Source organism: Pinus tabuliformis, chromosome 2_2 (assembly GCF_031772625.1).
Source record: "Pinus tabuliformis cultivar Carrire ecotype Pingquan chromosome 2_2, CPIR1, whole genome shotgun sequence".
NCBI lineage: Eukaryota > Viridiplantae > Streptophyta > Pinopsida > Pinales > Pinaceae > Pinus > Pinus tabuliformis.
In genome coordinates, this window is record NC_142300.1 from 186595882 (window position 1) to 186613087 (window position 17206).

The 17206-nt window shown below is 39.7% G+C and overlaps 1 protein-coding gene and 1 pseudogene across 1 annotated transcript; one reads left to right on the top strand and one right to left on the bottom strand.

The window, feature by feature from the left end:
* Positions 1–203: 203 nt before the first annotated feature.
* On the bottom strand, positions 204–10559 carry LOC149192014 (protein DMP3 pseudogene; annotated as a pseudogene).
* A 1975-nt stretch (positions 10560–12534) lies between these two features.
* On the top strand, positions 12535–16688 carry LOC149192015 (uncharacterized). The gene is made up of 5 exons (XM_089406812.1): positions 12535–13073; positions 13341–14812; positions 15045–15133; positions 15277–16043; positions 16544–16688. Exons 1-5 carry the CDS (start codon positions 12535–12537, stop codon positions 16686–16688), a joined length of 3012 nt encoding a protein of 1003 aa, XP_089262938.1.
* The last annotated feature ends 518 nt before the right edge of the window (positions 16689–17206 follow it).

Below are 17206 nucleotides of genomic sequence, written 5' to 3' on the forward strand. Positions count from 1 at the left end.
TGAGATCTAGTGAAGTAAAACCCTCTTGTTTTTGTTGTTGTATAAAAAATAGTTTTCTCCTTGACGATAGATGTAAGAATCAAATGAGGAATAGTAGAAACAAACTAGACAAGTGTTGTAAGAATGTTTATCCAACAAAATATAGGATGTTTAAAAGAATATTGGGATACTATGAAAATCTACTATATTTTTATTAATATAAATCAAAAACATTTATTTCCACTGATAAAAAAGAGTGCAAGATACAAACATCTCACCACGTTATCATCCAGAAGAGCAATGGCACCAAACACCAGAACCGACAGAAATGCGTGCATGAAATCGAGGAATCGAATGTGGTACATGCCAGCATCAGGTATGATCTCATGATTTCTCAAGTTAAAAGTCCACATCCCTTTAGGATTTGCGAAGCCATAGTAGATTTTCCCATCAGACCCCCGAAAGCTATCAATGAAAGAAATGAAGAAACAAGAAAGAAAAAGAGAAGGATTTGTGTCATGAAAATGTTAACAGAAGAGCACAGAGGACGAGAAGGACTTGTGTCATGAAAACATTAACAGAATCACAGTGCCCGCTGTTGGAGAAAATTGGGCACAAAACCTGAAACGCAAGGACGGTCCTCGTGGGAAGGAGGTTTGTTAGATGGGCCGTGCTCACTAATGTTTGGTTCAGAGCATTCTCAATCAAACCTTTCCTCGTCTTCTCCTCCTTTTCCTCTAATTATTCCTCTATCCTCCGTGACTTTGATTCATCTGATTTTTCAAATTATTTCAGAAGAGGCGCCTTATCCATCTTCTCTTCTCTTCTCTTCTGTTAATGTGCATGTGTGCCTTTAATGTTCACCCAATAATCTCTCTTTTCTCTTTTGTTTTATGCCACTTTTTCTCTTATACACTAATATGATCTGCAACGTCCTTGGCCTTTCTATGAATCATATAGATTATAGAAAAGCCTGGGGCAACAACATTGTAATTAAATTGAATCAATCATGGAAGAATGTGTTGAAATATATTATGGAAAGAGGGTTTTCCGTAATAAAAACGTTAGAGTAGAGAGACGGGGTGTTTTCTAATTATTATGTTTTGAAGTTTTTTCTTTTAAGAATGTAAGAAGTAATTTTTAGTATATTTTTTATTTTTGTTATTTAAAATGTGTTTTTATTATATATTTGAATTTATTACATGAAAAACTAGCCAACATTTAAATAGTAGAAAATTCCCAATTCAAACTTATGATTCAAATTTCCAATCAATCTTACCAAATTACAAATCTCGCCCATTTCCAACTCAAAAATATTCCAAGAAAACATAAAAATATAGAAGAAGTAAACTACAACATCGGGGAGAACTAACTAACAGACAATCAGTCAATCATGAACTTCCAGTCTAGCATCTCGAAGACGGAACAATGTCTTAATTGTGAGACAAGATACGAAAAGTTGAGAGAAATTTCATGGCTTGGGAGATGATTTTCCTCAGTGAAAATGAAAGCCCGTTTGTTTGTTTCTTGCACACTTCAATTTGCCTGCTTTTATTTCAAAATTAATCTCTGAAAACTTTAAATTCATTTATGCACTTGATAACAACATAAAACACAATCTAACCAAAAAATCACCCCCAAAAACAACAAAGAAATGTCTGATTCAATAATGATGCGTCCATAAATTGAAATCCCCGGGTTGTTACATGTGATTTACAGGTGAGGGAATCTATTTAATCGACAAGGAAAAAATAAAAAAAATAGAAGATGAATAAGGAGGTCATAAAAATTAGAAGAAAATATGGATTTTAATGATGAGATGAAGCAGGATATCCAATACCATGGCGAGTTGTAGTGAGTGTTGGATGTTGAAAATGGAAACAAGAAATGCTAAAAATAGCATTGCTATAAATAGCATTGCTATAAATAGCAGTTCAAGTACTAGTGTTGGACATAGCAAGAAGGAATGAAAAATGGAAGTGCTAAAAATAGCATTACTATAAATAGCATTTCGGAATGGATTCCTATTTTAGTTAGTCCCTGAACTAAAATTGACAATTAAAATTCAAATTTGATCTTAGCAGCTGTTTGTAAAATTAATTAATTAATTAATTAATATTGAGTTAATTAGTTAAGGAAAAATAAACATGAAGTCTATGTGAGGACATGCAACATTTATTCCTTTGATTAAGGGATTTATCCATTAGTTAAAGAGATAAGAGTAAGTTGTAATTATGAATTTTAATTAGTTAGCTCAGTTATCTGAGTTAAGTCTTGTTAGATTAGTTCCAACGGTTTGTGGAATTAATTGTTAGTTCAGTTAGTTAATGCTTGCATGCATGTAACTAATGCACTTCAAATAACTGAATATTCTCTCATAAATAACTCATGCATGTTAGTTCTGTCAGAGACCCAGTTGAGATAAGAGGAGGGACAGTGTACTATCAGTTGGATGAATTTTTCCTATAAAGCAAACTCATCCATGCAGAAGGATTTATCTCCTTTAGGATTGTGTAGTTAGATCAGAGGTTAGTGAGTGTGAAGTGGCCAATTCACATAGGTGGAAGCACTGGACCCGAAGGAAATAGGAGGCTTGGATGGCAGAGGAGAAGGTTTGGAGAAGCCTTTGACTGTCTATGAATAGCATTGTTTGATTTCAAAGGGAGTAGGATAGCTTGAGAGCTGATTCTTTTTGTAACTTGAACAAGATTTCCACTTGTATGATAATACAAAGATTGGGGTTTTAGGGTGAGGCGTTCCCTGGGTTATTTCTTCTGTGTTATGTGTGATTGATTTCTCATTCTCAGTTATATGTGTTCTCATTGATCGTGCTCAATTTGATTAAGCTTCCACAAAGTTTATTGTAGAAGTAGATCTTCTATTGTACTTCAGTCTATTGCATAATCTATTGATCTATAGTGGGAAATTCTACATGGTATCAGAGCCAAGGTGATCAAGGTGAAGAATAGTATACAAGGAGGATAAGTTCGAAGGTTGAAGTTCCTGAATATAGATATCGAGTTCTTATCACATCTCAATTTCACCAATGGTGTTCAGTGGTTTAAGACTCGAGTATGCCCTTGATGGAAACTTGAATTATATAGCCTAGAAGGATCACATGGAAGTAGTATTAGAGGATAATGGTCTAAAGGACTTCATTGATCAAGAAGTCCCCAAGCCGACTGATGCTACTCAATTAGCAGAATGGAAGAAATGTGTGGCGAGAGCAAGGAGAATCCTTTTGGAGGGAGTTCGAGACCACATAGTCTCGAGTCTCCATGGGAAGGAGACACTATTTTCGATGTGGAAAACATTGAAAGATCTATATCAGAACAACAACGATCAGAGGAAGCTGGCACTGTAAGACAAGCTTCAGAAAATCAAGTGTGAAAAGGGCGACGCGATCTCTACATATCTGAACAAGCTCACCACCTACAGGGATGAGATTGGAAGTGTAGGGATCACGACTGCTGATGATGACATGGTGAGTCTTGCACTCCTCAGTCTTCCTAAGATTTGGCATAGCTACCAAGACTTGGTTAATGGAAGAGAAAAACTGCCATATTGGGAACGAATTTGGTCAGATCTGATGTAGGAGCAGATAAGAAGAAGCACCAGAGATGGTTCTTCATCCAAGGAGGATGAAGAAAATTGCGCCTTAGTGAGTAAGGTAAAGAAAGGGAAGGAGAAGGATTCTCATCCCAAATCCAGTTCTTCCCATGGTGGGAAGAAGTTTGACAAATCGAAAGTGTGATGCTTTCATTGTCATGAGGTGGGCCATTTTGCAACAAATTGTCCACTGAAGAAATCCAAGATGGGATCCAAGGAAGGATCTAAAGGTGAGGCATTGGCCTCACAGTTCGAGTTGGATTTCACCCTCTTCGCATGCATGGTTTCATCCATGGTGGGATGTGGTTGGTTTCTTGACAGTGGAGCTTCTTTCCACATGACCGGTGACAAGAGTTTGTTCAGTACCTTGGAGGAGAAAGATCTCGAGATACTCATAGCGATGGGTAATGTTGAAAATTATAGTGTCTCAGGTGTAGGCACGGTTCTTTTTCAGAGGGAGCATGGAGCTCACATTACCTTGACCGATGTCAAGTATGTACCAGGACTGAGGAAAAATTTGGTGTCGATCACAATGCTGGAAGACAGAGGCTATGATGTAGTCTTCAGTAAGGGAAATGTTTTCCTTAGACATGTCACCACGAGATAGGTGAAGCAGATCGGTTCACGAGTCAAGAACCTATATTCTCTTGAGGTTCAAGATGCATGCAAAGCCTTGAGGAGCAAGGCAACTGTTGGATACTTGGTGGTTGAGAGGGAGAGTGCATTACCTCTCAACATGCAGTGCTACAAGAAGTCTCAAACAATTGTGGAGAAGCCACAGTTGGTGAAGCAGCTTCAAGAGGTTGTGGAGTAGCCACAACTAGAGAAGCTGGGAGGAGATCAAGTTGAGGCATACACTCATGCAAAGACCTCCAGTAGGGGGAAATTTTGAGCCAAGTGGGCAAAGGGATCACATGCATCCATACCTCCAGGTCGGAGGTGGGGCGATGTGGAGTGGCAGTCCCAAGAAAGCTGAAATAGGGGTAGGATCCTTGAGGTACCCAACCTCTTTGATTAGACCTCGCTACGGGAGCCCCGACGAGGAGTAGCAGGACTGGCTGAGTGGGTAGAGACAGATGCAGATGGAGTAGCAGAGAGAGCTACAGTGCAGGAGTCCCAAGATTGTAAAGAGCTAGCAAGCTGCACCGATGCGAGAGGCACGAGAGTGTTGCACCAGTGCAGGATGACAAAGAGTGGTGTGCAATGGTGCGAGATGCATGGAGTGTTGCAGTAGCTTAGAGGTCACAAAGGAAGCACTTTTCAACGACAGAGGGAAATTCAACATTAGAGAGTGTTTCTAGCCCAATGAGGAGGTCAGTTGGGAAATTTTTTTGTTTCTAGAGTTGTTGGAGCAACAACACTTGGGAGAAGTGTTGCATGCATAACATTCCAAAGGTTCAAGATCGGGTTCGAGTTGAATGCCTTTCTTGTTGAGAGGGAGTTTTGAAAATGGCAACAAGAAATGCCGAAAATAGCATTGTTATAAATAGAAGTTCAAGTACTAGAGTTGGACATAGCAACAAGGAATGAAAAATGGAAGTGCTAAAAATAACATTGCTATAAATATCATTTCGGGATGGATTCCTATTTTAGTTAGTACCTAAACTAAAATTGACAATTAAAATTCGAATTTGATCTTAGCAGCTGTTTGTAAAATTAATTAATTAATTCATCTTCAGTTAATTAGTTAAGGAAAAATAAACATGAATTCTATGTGAGGACATGCAACAATTATTCCTTTGATTAAGGGATTTATCCATTAGTTAAAGATATAAGAGTGATTTGTAATTAGTTAGCTCAGTTATCTGAGTTAAGTCCAGTTAGGTTAGTTCCAATGGTTTGTGGAATTAATTGTGAGTTCAGTTAGTTAATGCTTGCATGCAAGTTACTGTTGCACTTCAAATAATTGAATATTCTCTCATAAATGACTCATGCATGTTAGTTCTGTCAGAGACCCAATTGAGATTAGAGGAGGGACAATGTACTATCAGTTGGATGAATTTTTCCTATAAAGGAAACTCATCCATGTAGAAGGATTTATCTCCTTCAGGATTGCACGGTTAGATCAAAGGTTAGTGAGTGTGTGAAGAGGCCAATTCACACAGGTGGCAGCACTGGACCCCAAGGAAATAGGAGGCTTGGAGGGTAGAGGAGAAGGTTTGGAGAAGCCTTTGACTGTCTATGAGTAGCATTGTTTGATTACAGAGGGAGAAGGATAGCTTGAGAGCTAATTCTTTTTGTAACTTGAACAAGATTTCCACTTGTATGATAATATAGAGATTGGGGTTTTAGGCTGAGGCTTTCCCTGGGTTATTTCTTCTATGTTATGTGTGATTTATTTTCATTCTCAATTATATGTGTTCTCATTGATCGTGCTCAATTTGATTAAGCTTCCGCAAATTTTATTGTAGAAGTAGATCTTGTATTGTGCTTTAGTCTATTGCATAGTCTGTTGATCTACAGTGGGAATTTCTACATTGGAAGTAATGCTTCCATGTCTTCCAAGTGGTATTGAGTTGTATTGTGTGAGTTCCTAGGTTAATAGGTGTACTAGCTATTTTTAGTAATCTAGATCCACTATTCTCGGATCTAGAAAGATCATGTATTCCTATATATGTAATGTCCATGAGATCAATAAGAAATATGGTGTTTGGTGTTGTGTTTAATCGATCTCTCTGCTTTCTCTCTATTTTCTAATATGGTATCAAAGCTAGATCTGACTTAATTCTCTCATGGGAAAGCCAGGAAGATGAGAGATCCTTGAATATTATTTCTCTGTGAATAAAATAGAATAGGATATTGTGTTGTGTGAGTAAATTATATTATTTTTCATTTATATATCTGTTCAACGTATGTTTGAGAGAGATTGGTAGTGTGGTAGTGTTCGGTTTTATAGATCTGTATGTTGAATGCTTATTGAAGCATTGAGCTGATCCATTGTGAGTTTTCAAATAAAAATATTATGTTAAAGATTCCATATGTCACTGCAAAAAATTCGATATCTAAAGGGATTTGTTGTTGCTTCTGCTGCAATGTGATTGTGTTCACAACAAATGGGTGGCTCTGGTCATTCGATGCCAAACTGTGATCTTAGGTCAGATGTGTGAAATGATGAAGATACGACCTGTCAGCATAACACTAACTCCTGCGGAACCCAGATTTGTGATGGAACTGTGGGCAAGTGCATTGATAAGGGTGAAGTTGAGTTCATGATGAATTCCGCTGAAGTATCACTTCTCCCGCACCATGAATTCTTGAACGTGTAAATCTAGACAACAATGATATTGAAATCGTTCTTCAATGAGCAATGAATGGCGCGTGGAGAAGATCTGGCATATCAATAATGGACAATTCATTTAGATGGAGGTTTGATATCGTTGGTGGGCATAAATTGCAGTGGGCATCAAAGTGAATGGAATAATTAAATATTGTATTCACTTTATGTTGCATTCGTTTATTTTAAAGGTTTGATTTTATTAAAGGAATCCAATCCATAAGCGAAGGCTAATGTGTGCATAATTTAAGAAGACATAAGGGATTAAAGATTAAATTTTTTATGGTAAATTTTTCGTGGTGAAAAAGTTTTTATGGTGAGTGAAATAAAATTGTGATGATTAGTTGGTATGTATTGAAAAAAAAAAATTGTTGGTAAAAATCAAATGATGCAAAACCACAAAGAACAGGCCAATTATTCAACAGATTAATGTGACACGTCATGCTCTAGGAGCATTAGTCATAGGTAGTTTTTAATAAGGTCAAGCTGGTGTGACCCGTCATGCTCCGGGAGCGTCCGTACAAGTTATTTTATAAGGTCAAGTTGTAGAATTCTCTACTGAAGACATTCTGTATCCAGAATGCTATCCTATATAACTGATGAAGGTTGCAGAGGGCCATGGATTCACATATGGTGGAAGTTCCATAAGATGGTTCAATATCGAGACTGGCCCGTTGTGCTCTGGGAGGTTGAGAAGCATCAATTCTGCAAAGTTTATTAACGATGGTCAGAGGCGGTTAAATTTTAAATGGAGATCAAGTGATAGCTTAAAGATGTGGTGGTGAAAGAACAATGTTTGCAAGATTCCAGAGTGGATGTGGGTGCTAATGATGACCATATCAGACAAATCTGAAAAAGATTTATTTATTGTTATAATATGGGTTTTTTATATTTTCTACATGTAATCATTAAGGGAGGGTGTTGGAAGTAATTCTTCCATGTCTTCGAAGTTTTCCTAAGTTTTATTGTGTGAGTTCCTAGGTTAATAGGTGTACCAGCTATTTTTAGTAATCTAGATCCACCATTCTCGGATCTAGAAAGATCATGTATTCCTATATATGTAATTTCCGTGTGATCAACAAAAAATATGGTGTTTGGTGTTGTGTTTAAGTGATCTCTCTACTTTCTCTCTATTTTCTAATAGGGAGTTGTAAGAAACACAACAAAAAGTAGGCCGCAAAATACAATTAGAGTAACATAAACGTCAGAGTAGACAGATTGTAGCGTTGTCTAACTATTATGTGTTTTGGAATTTTTAGGACCATAACAATTTTAGTTGTTTAAAGTATCTCAATTCAAAATAACACATAGAATACATCATTAGATAAAGCTAACTAATAGCCAGTCATGAATTGCCAGTCTAGTATGCTTGTTTGTTTCTTACCCACATCAATTTTGAAAGTGTCGCACCAAAGAAAGTTCCTGCCATTTTCCTTGCTACATGGAAATGAACTAGTGGCTGGCATGAGTCTTGGTACGTATGCCACATAATTCAACAAAATAATTTGCCACATTGTTACTCTGCTTCGGATTCCGAACATGTTTCCCTCTTCGTGCTCTTGTTCTTTCCACTGCACCACTTTAGTTTTTCTTTCATTTTTCGTGATGTCTCACTACTTTTAGCTCTAATAAGCTCTGCAAAATGCGAGCCATTATCTATGTTAAATTTGAAAGGTATTTGAGTGTACTTTTCTTATTTAATTATGAAATATTGATATTTTAAATTTTATGATATTTATTTATTTCTCAAAATTATTAATGTGATAAATTAATTATATATAATTAAAAAAAAAATTAATGATCATAATTTAAAACAAGTATAAATTAAAATATAAGGCTTATACTCAAACATAAACATAAATTCATCATAATTTGCTTTTGGATGTGTTAGATTTTTTTTATCTTTCTCTATAGTCATCTTATTCAATCTTTTCTCTTTTGAATTCCTTAATTGGTAATATATGCCTTTACAAGATATCTCATGTCATTAAATATGAATGAGGTCCTCAAAAGTCTTTACCTGATTAAATTTAATATCCCCATTCAAGGTCTTATGTTGGACCTAATATATCGGTTCTTTTATGTAAACTACAAATTTCACCTATTTATTGGCTTAATCTATGGAACATGGGCTTTCTTTATAGTGTAAAATTCATGTATTCATTTTGAAACTAATTAAATTGGTAAATCCCACATATTTTAGCTACAAATGGGAGAATTTTCCCAATGGTTATTCAGTGTTCCGATAAAACCCTTGTGTTACTATTTTATATATAAGTATCTTCAACCCTTGTGTTACTATTTTGTGTATAAGTATTTTCATTGTAATTTGCTATAGAACTCTCTCCTAACTCTTTAAAGCATTGATATTGTGTAGATTTGTGACCAGAATATTCCTAGATCACTTCTCAAGCTTGTGGGGTTCTTACATTGTCATATCATCTTACCCTCTTTTCACATAAGTTTTCCCTCACAATTTTCTCTCATTATCATAATTTCATCCTCTTATTACTATAATTATCTTGGATATAGGGTCATTTACCTAGGGATTTCCTTTGGATATTATTCAATCTTATCTCAAGGGGGATACAAAACACAAGCAATAGGGAGTCAATCTCACAACTGAGGGAACACACGATCTATCATATTGGATAATATAATTTTTATTATTGGTTTGGTATATATTATTTTCTATGTATATTTGTTTATTTTGAAGGCAACTTTCCATGTACCTTGTAGGCCCCATCTTAGCCTTTTGGAGTGTAGTGGGAGAATCAACTCTCGGTACATATTCTACATGTGATTTAGGTTTACCTAAGTAATATCCATAATATCCCCTTATTTTCTCTAGTTATTTCTTTTCCATTTCAATGAGTTCAAACACTAATAATTAGGAGGACATAAACCATAATCAATTCTTATTTTTTTATTATGTTACTTATTAAGTCTTTGAAACCCAACTAAATTCCCTTCAAAAATCAACCAACCTGAAGTGAACACATTGACTTTAATTAATAAGTAATATAATGGATGTTTTTCATTGGTCTTCAATTTTCCTAGCAAGATCTCAAGTTCCCTCAACAACTTAGTGTTGATTCCACTCTCTTTACCCTCTCTTCCAAAGACACCATTTGGGTGAATCCATGAAGCTAGGTAACCTTTTTAGCAAAAGATAGCATGAAAATAGTGTTTTCAATACCCTCATCTAAGGTAATTTTAAGCACTCAATGGAGCTATTAAGATCTAAATAAACCACTTAAATCCATGAATAGAGAGTTCTTAGTAGTCGTAGAAAACCCTCAATCAAGATGAAGGATTAAATTAAATAAACCCTTGGTCAAGTTCTAGAGCTTGATTGAGATCCCTTTTAAATAAATTTATGAATATGGAGTGTTTATTATTCTTTGTGCAGTGTCTTAAATTCTTATACCCCTTATGATCATATATATATATATATATATATATATATATATATATATAGATATATATATATGGATGGAGACAGGACGGGAGATATCGCGCGAAGGTTTGGGTTAGGGTTTCTGAAACCCTCTGCAGCTACTGAACCGTGCTGCCCTCCGTTACCCGCATACCACTGATGTCGTTTCTCCTCTAACCGCCGTGAGCACTTTCTTCGTTTTCGCGCTGGGGGACTACCAAAAGGAAGAAATACAGTGCCGCGCCTACCGGTTGACATTCCTGTGATGGTTTGATACTTGCCCAGCACGGTCCGTTAACTGAGAACTGTCATTTTCTCCGGGTTTCTCTACTCATCGAGGTGTCCGCCGTTCTGAGGCGCAGCTGGCAATGGAGGATCTAGAAGCCGTCGATTATTCAGCTGACCCGCTGGAAGGGGTTTCCATCTGGCGCTCACCCTTTGCCACATCAGAAGGTATGTACAGTTCGGGCCTCTCCGAAAATTACTCTCCGTTCTCGCTTAGCGAACAGTCGAGGTCATATCCTGTGGTCCTCCCAGATGTACCACCTACCTGGCCTGCACTCTCTACCCCCCCTCACTCTCCGGCAACCCTCGGTTTCGTTTCCGGTTGCTTGAACCCTAACCCTGGTTTAGAACCACCGGCATCTGGTTCCATTTCCCGGCCGCTATTAACCCCTACTCTGCCCACTGTCTCGGCCGGTCTCTCTGGGTCACTCGGTCCTTCTTCGGGAAGTTTCACCTCCGTACCTCCGCTCTCTGGCCCCCCTAATGCATCTGGCATCTGTGACCCCTCCTCCTCGCATCAGATCCCGACACCGTTGAATGTTACTGCCCCTCCCCTAGGTCGCCCACAGATCATTCCTCCCTCACAGGGCCCTAAAAAGAAATACAGGTGTTTCAAATCAAAGGAGGACGATATCTTTCTCAGGCTGGAGGAGGACATCCAGTGGGGTGAGACAATGGAATTTGCAGATCGAGTACTGGTCGGGCGCATCAGAGGTCAGAACTATTCGGCAGCACATTTGAATACCTGGGTAGCAGAAGTTTGGGGTCATCATTTGGTGGACATCCCTTTCATGCAAACCTTCGTGAGGGGATGGTTCGTACTGAGGTTCGCTCGTGCTGATCACACCAATTGGGTCTTGTCCTCCTATTGGCACTTTGAACATGCCCCGGTGCTTCTTAAGCGATGGAATCCCTTATTCGACCCCGAGACAAAACAGATTGGCATCGGGTCCATATGGATTCGGCTCCCAGGGCTACCACTACATTACTGGTCAGAAGATATCTTCAGGAGGATTGGCAATGCCATTGTCACCTTCATGGACTATGACAAATCCTACCAGTAGACAGGCATGATGGCTTATGCCCGGATTCTTATTAACCTGGACACCAGGGGAGGACTACAAGAGTTCATTACCATACAATGGAGAGACACGGCACGCAAACAGATTATTGACTATGAGGGCATCCCCTATCGCTGCCATAGATGTCACAAAGTGGGACACCTCTACAGGGACTGTCCACTCCTTCGGAAAGTGATGAGGAATGTACAGGATGGAGAGGCCGAACACCCCCTGGGCAACTCCCCCAGGCTGAATCCGGAGAAGAATCAAGAGGAGCATGCTCATACACATGATGTTGGTGGACCCCGTAGCACTCCAGAAGCAGCAGACACTGCTATAGTATCCACTGCTCCCCTTCCTTCATCACCAGCTCCTGTGCGTCCAGCGACTGAACAAGCGGGCATCGCGACGACGGGTATGTCAATTTCATCCCCCTCTCCTTCGCCTCCTGTTTCATGCATATCATTTGGCATTACATCTCATCACATTATTAGCACATCTCCTATTTCTGCACTATCATCACCTGTGGCTTATCGTTATCCCCGGGACTTGCCCCCTCACCCCTCTCTCATTTGCTCCCTCCCGCTTCCTTCTCCGGTGGCCTCCCCTTGCCAGCCATCGCTGATATCATCATCCCTCGCATCCCTCTCCATTCCTACCTCCCCGGTATCCCCCCGTTATTCCCTTCGATCCCGATCGAAGGACAGAGGTCTTGATGTCGTTGGACTTGACCCTGAGGTCGCTCCTATTACTCTCAAGAACTCTCGTGGCTGACCCTCACGCATTACCAAAGCGAGACACACTGCAGACGAAGAAGTTGCCCTCGGGCGACAACAAACTATCTTCAGGGCCCTTAGAGCGAAGAAAGGCCCCCTATCTCACCCTACATGAAGATACTATCTTATAATTGCCGTGGGTTTGCTAGTTTAGCCAAAAAACTAGCGCTCAGGAGATTGCTTATCTCATCTCAGCCGGATATTATTTTCCTACAAGAATCCCTCTGTTTGGCCGAACCTCTTATCCATACTCTCAACTCCTGGCTACCTAATTGGACCTTCCATGCACTGGATGCGTCCGGGCGATCCGGTGGATTGGCTATTGGGGTTAGCAACAGAGCAATGGCGATCCGGAACATTTGGGGAGGCAGAGGTTACATTGGTCTAGACATATTTGCTTACTCTGTAGCTTTGGATATTCGAATCATCAATGTCTATGGCCCTTGTGCCGACCGAGCCAACTATTGGAGAACCTTACTGGAATCTGAATTACTTCAAGCGGACAACATTATTCTTGGAGGTGATTTAAATTTTTCCCTTGGATTCTGCGAGTCATGGGGGCACTTGGCGCAGGTCGACTCCTTATCAGATACATTATCCAATCTACTGGAGGAACACCAGTGGGTGGATATTCCATCTGCCAGAATTCAGTATACCTAGACTAATAACCGAAGTGGAGAACAAAGCTTGGCCAGAAGACTCGACAGATTCCTTATTAAGGAGACACTGCTCAACAGACTCCCCCGAATACGTCAATGGGTCGGCACGGGAGGCATATCGGACCATCGTCCTATATTCTTAGAAGCAGTGGACATTAATCATAAAATCAAGAGCCCCTTCAAGTTTAATGCCTCTTGGTTAAAGGACCCTTCTTATATACAATTGGTAAATAACTATTGGCAAAACAACCTTATCAGGGAAGATGAGGATCACTCAGAGGGCTTCGTTAGAAAATTAACTGAACTCAAGCAGATATCTAAAATCTGGGCACATCAAAAGCGTATCCAGGATAACCAAACTCTGAAGGAGGCGGAAAGTGTCATTGTTGCTTTCGAGGATTCATCATCTGGGACCTTCCCCACCCCTGAGAGCAAGGAACAGTACACCTCTCTTATAGCGAAGCGCTCTCATATTCTGAAAGAAAGAGAAGAAAGTTGGAGGTTAAGAAGTAGGGCAATTTGGCTCACAGAGGGGGATGATAATACAAAATTTTATCATAAATTTGCCAATGGGCGCAAAGCCATCAACACTATATGGGAATTAAGAGATGAGCAAGGTCAACCTGTATCATCACAGAAGAACCTGGCCAGACTAGCTACAGAGCACTTCAGGGGTATATATAAAGCTCCTGGAGATATTAATATCATGGAAATCATGAGGGTGGCTGAACTTTTCCCTAGATATGTAGCACAAGAAGATTCGGATGAACTACTAAAGGAAGTGACTATGGAAGAATTGGAGGCTACTTTAAAATGGTTTAAAAAAGATAAAAGCCTAGGCCCAGATGGGTGGTCCATTGAATTCTATATCGCTTTCTTTGAAATCCTGGGGAATGACCGACTGAAGATTGTAGAGGAAAGCAGAAGGAGGGGCAGAATATCCTCTGCTATTAAATCCACCTTCATTTCTCTTATCCCTAAATCGAATGACCCTGTCTCTTTCGATGACTTTCGCCGCATTTCTCTCTGTAATTGTCTTTACAAGATCATTGCCAAGATTATTGCCAATCGCCTCAAGCCTATACTCTCGCAGCACATATCTTCAGAACAATTCGCCTTCCTTCATCACAGACAGATACATGAGGCTATTGCCATAGCACAAGAGCTCATGCACACCATGCAGATCAAAAAACAGAAAGGAATGATTCTAAAAGTGGATCTATTCAAGGCCTTTGACAGAACTAACTGGCTGTATTTAAGACTACTGCTAACACATCTTGGTTTCCCCTATGCATTTATCAAATGGACGATGAGCTGCATTACAGATGTATCCTATAGTGTGCTTCTCAATGGTGAAGCTACTTCATTCTTCACTTCAGAAAGGGGGCTCAGACAGGGATGTCCGCTCTCACCTCTACTTTCCTTGCTTATTATGGAAGGATTAAGTAGAATTATTTCATCAGCTCGAGATAGGCATTTATTGACTGGCATTAAAATTGTGGATAACTTCTATCTCACTCATCTGTTATTTGTTGATGACATTCTGATCTTCCTGAATGGCAGCATTGGGGACTCCACTACTCTCCATAACTCAATTCTTCTCTTCCAGCATGCTACAGGTATGAAGATCAATGATAATAAGTCCACGATTACCACAGTCGGTTGCTCTCAACATGAAACCGCTTTCGCTGTACAGCGTTCCCCCTTCAACTCTCTGAACCTGTCGGATGGTATAAAGTACCTCGGTTTTAGATTAAAACCCCTTGGCTACAGAATTGCAGACTGGACATGGCTCATAGCGAAAGTGGAAAATAGGCTTTAGGTATGGTACCACAAATATCTCTCTCATGCAGGCAGATTGGTCCTCATTAAAGTTGTTATTGAAGCCACTCCAGTCTATTGGATGACCCTAGCCTGGATACCAAAAGGCATTTTGAACCGCTTACAAAGTATTTGCTGCAGATTTCTTTGGAAAGGTCACCATCTGGGGAGGCTTTTTGCCTGGGTCAAATGGGACACCATTGCCAAACCCAAACGCTGGGGGGGATGGGGTATTAAGAGGCTCGATCTATTCTCCAGAGCATTAGCAGCCAAACTTGGGTGGCAGCTCCTCACCTCTAATAGTCTTTGGACTCGAGTAGCATATGTTAAATATATCAAGCCTCAGAATGTTTTGGACTGGATCCGTATGCAGCAAGGAACTAGCCAAAACATTTCCAATATCTCGAAGGCGATCATAAGCTCCTTACCTCTACTGCATGAAGGAATCACTTGGCGAATAAGGGAAGGTAATGCAGTTCGCATTGGACAGGACCCATGGGTCGGCTGTGGCAATGCTCACAGACTATCAGCTGATCTTATAAGGTATCTTCAAGACAGAGGGGTCACTCACATTAAACACATTGGCGATAATGAGAATTCCTCCTTTCTCCAACAGGCATGGACTACTGAACAAGTGTTGGAAATACCTGAACAATGGCAACAAGAATGGTTGGAGTATGCAGATGCACTCACACAAGCTCACATCAGGCTCACAGAAGGACCTGATGAAATCATCTGGGCCTTTGCCAAGCATGGAGCATACTCCCCGAAGCTAGGATACTTAAGGCTCATGGAATCATACAAGCCCCTGGATATCCTCCCCACCTCGAAAGCGCTCTGGAAACTTAAGTCAGCACCTCGCACGCGATTATTGATGTGGAACATTCCTTTTGACAGAATCCCTACAGGCACCAATCTCATGAAAAGATCATTCTATGGTCCCTTTCGATGCCACTTATGCCGAGGGGAGGAAGAAAGCACAAAACATCTTTTCTTAAAATGCAGCACTGCACTACAGTTTTGGCAATCCCTCACCTCTCACTACCCAAACTTGAAAACTGGCAAGGTAATAACCTCATGGAAGCATGGAATAACTGGTGCCAGAATCACACCGGGAAATCCATCAACATTCCACTGCTGGTCTGTTGGGCATTATGGATTGCGCGCAATCAGGCCATCTTCAACTTCAGGACTCCTCATTGGCCCACAATCTTACACCACACGATTGCTGATTTTGACATGATACCTGAAGAGGAATCCTCTGCCCCCCCCCCCCGCATCATTAGACCTGAAATCATCGACAAATCTAAGCCCTGGGCTTATTTTGATGGCTCGGCACAGGATGCAGGCTGTGGGGGAGGGGCCATACTATATCTCAATGAAATGCATTGCTTCAAGATACAAATAAATCTAGGTAGAGGCACCAATAATTTTGCTGAACTGTGCACAGCTAAACACATCATACATTTTGCAATTCAAAAACAATGCAGACACCTACAGCTATTTGGAGATTCTAAAATTGTTTGCAACTGGCTGAATGATGCATCTCATTGTCATGCATTTTCATTGAGGCACATTTTAGATGAAGCTAAAAGACTGATTACTTCTTTTGAATCATTTGTCTGTCGACATATCTACAGGGAACAGAACACAGTCGCCGACCAGCTATCCAAAGAGGCAGCGCACAGACAAGGAAACGACTGGTTGATACAGGAGGAAATCGATGGAACATACTACCAGCATTACCACAGACCTTTTGATGATCATATTGGAGATGGGCTATAAAGCCCTCACATAACAGTACCATTTTTTGTTTACAGCATGTATATATATCTACTGTTTAGTCATGAAGTACAAACTCTTTTTTGGTTTTATACAGTTTATATGTAGCTCTCTGCGTAGAGCATGGACACAATTTTGATCACTTCTAGTTACAGTTTCGATAGGCTCCCTGTGTGGAGACAACTTGTTTTCTTTTGCCAGATCAATAGACTGTGATCTCGATAGGCACTGCTGCCTCCATATGAATATGCTTCGGCATCTACAAAATGTAATTTCTTAATATTAATAGAAATTATGACTTTTTCCCACGGGAAAAATATATATATATATATATATATATATATATATATATATATATAGACACACACACACACACACAATATTTTAATTACATATTGTGCGTATTATGTGCTTATGTACACATGTGTACACTCACCTATAATACATGTGTCAATACATATAACACACTCTAATATAAACACATAATACTATAACATGTTATGATTTCTCTCATATATCAT

Excerpts from the sequence above, each read along its gene's own strand:
- LOC149192015 (XM_089406812.1), top strand. The coding sequence starts at position 12,535 with ATGAAGATACTATCTTATAATTGCCGTGGGTTTGCTAGTTTAGCCAAA. Across the intron at positions 13,074-13,340 it reads ATTCCATCTGCCAGAATTCA|GGAAGATGAGGATCACTCAG; the intron begins GTATACCTAGAC and ends CAACCTTATCAG. Across the intron at positions 15,134-15,276 it reads CAAACGCTGGGGGGGATGGG|CAAGGAACTAGCCAAAACAT; the intron begins GTATTAAGAGGC and ends ATCCGTATGCAG.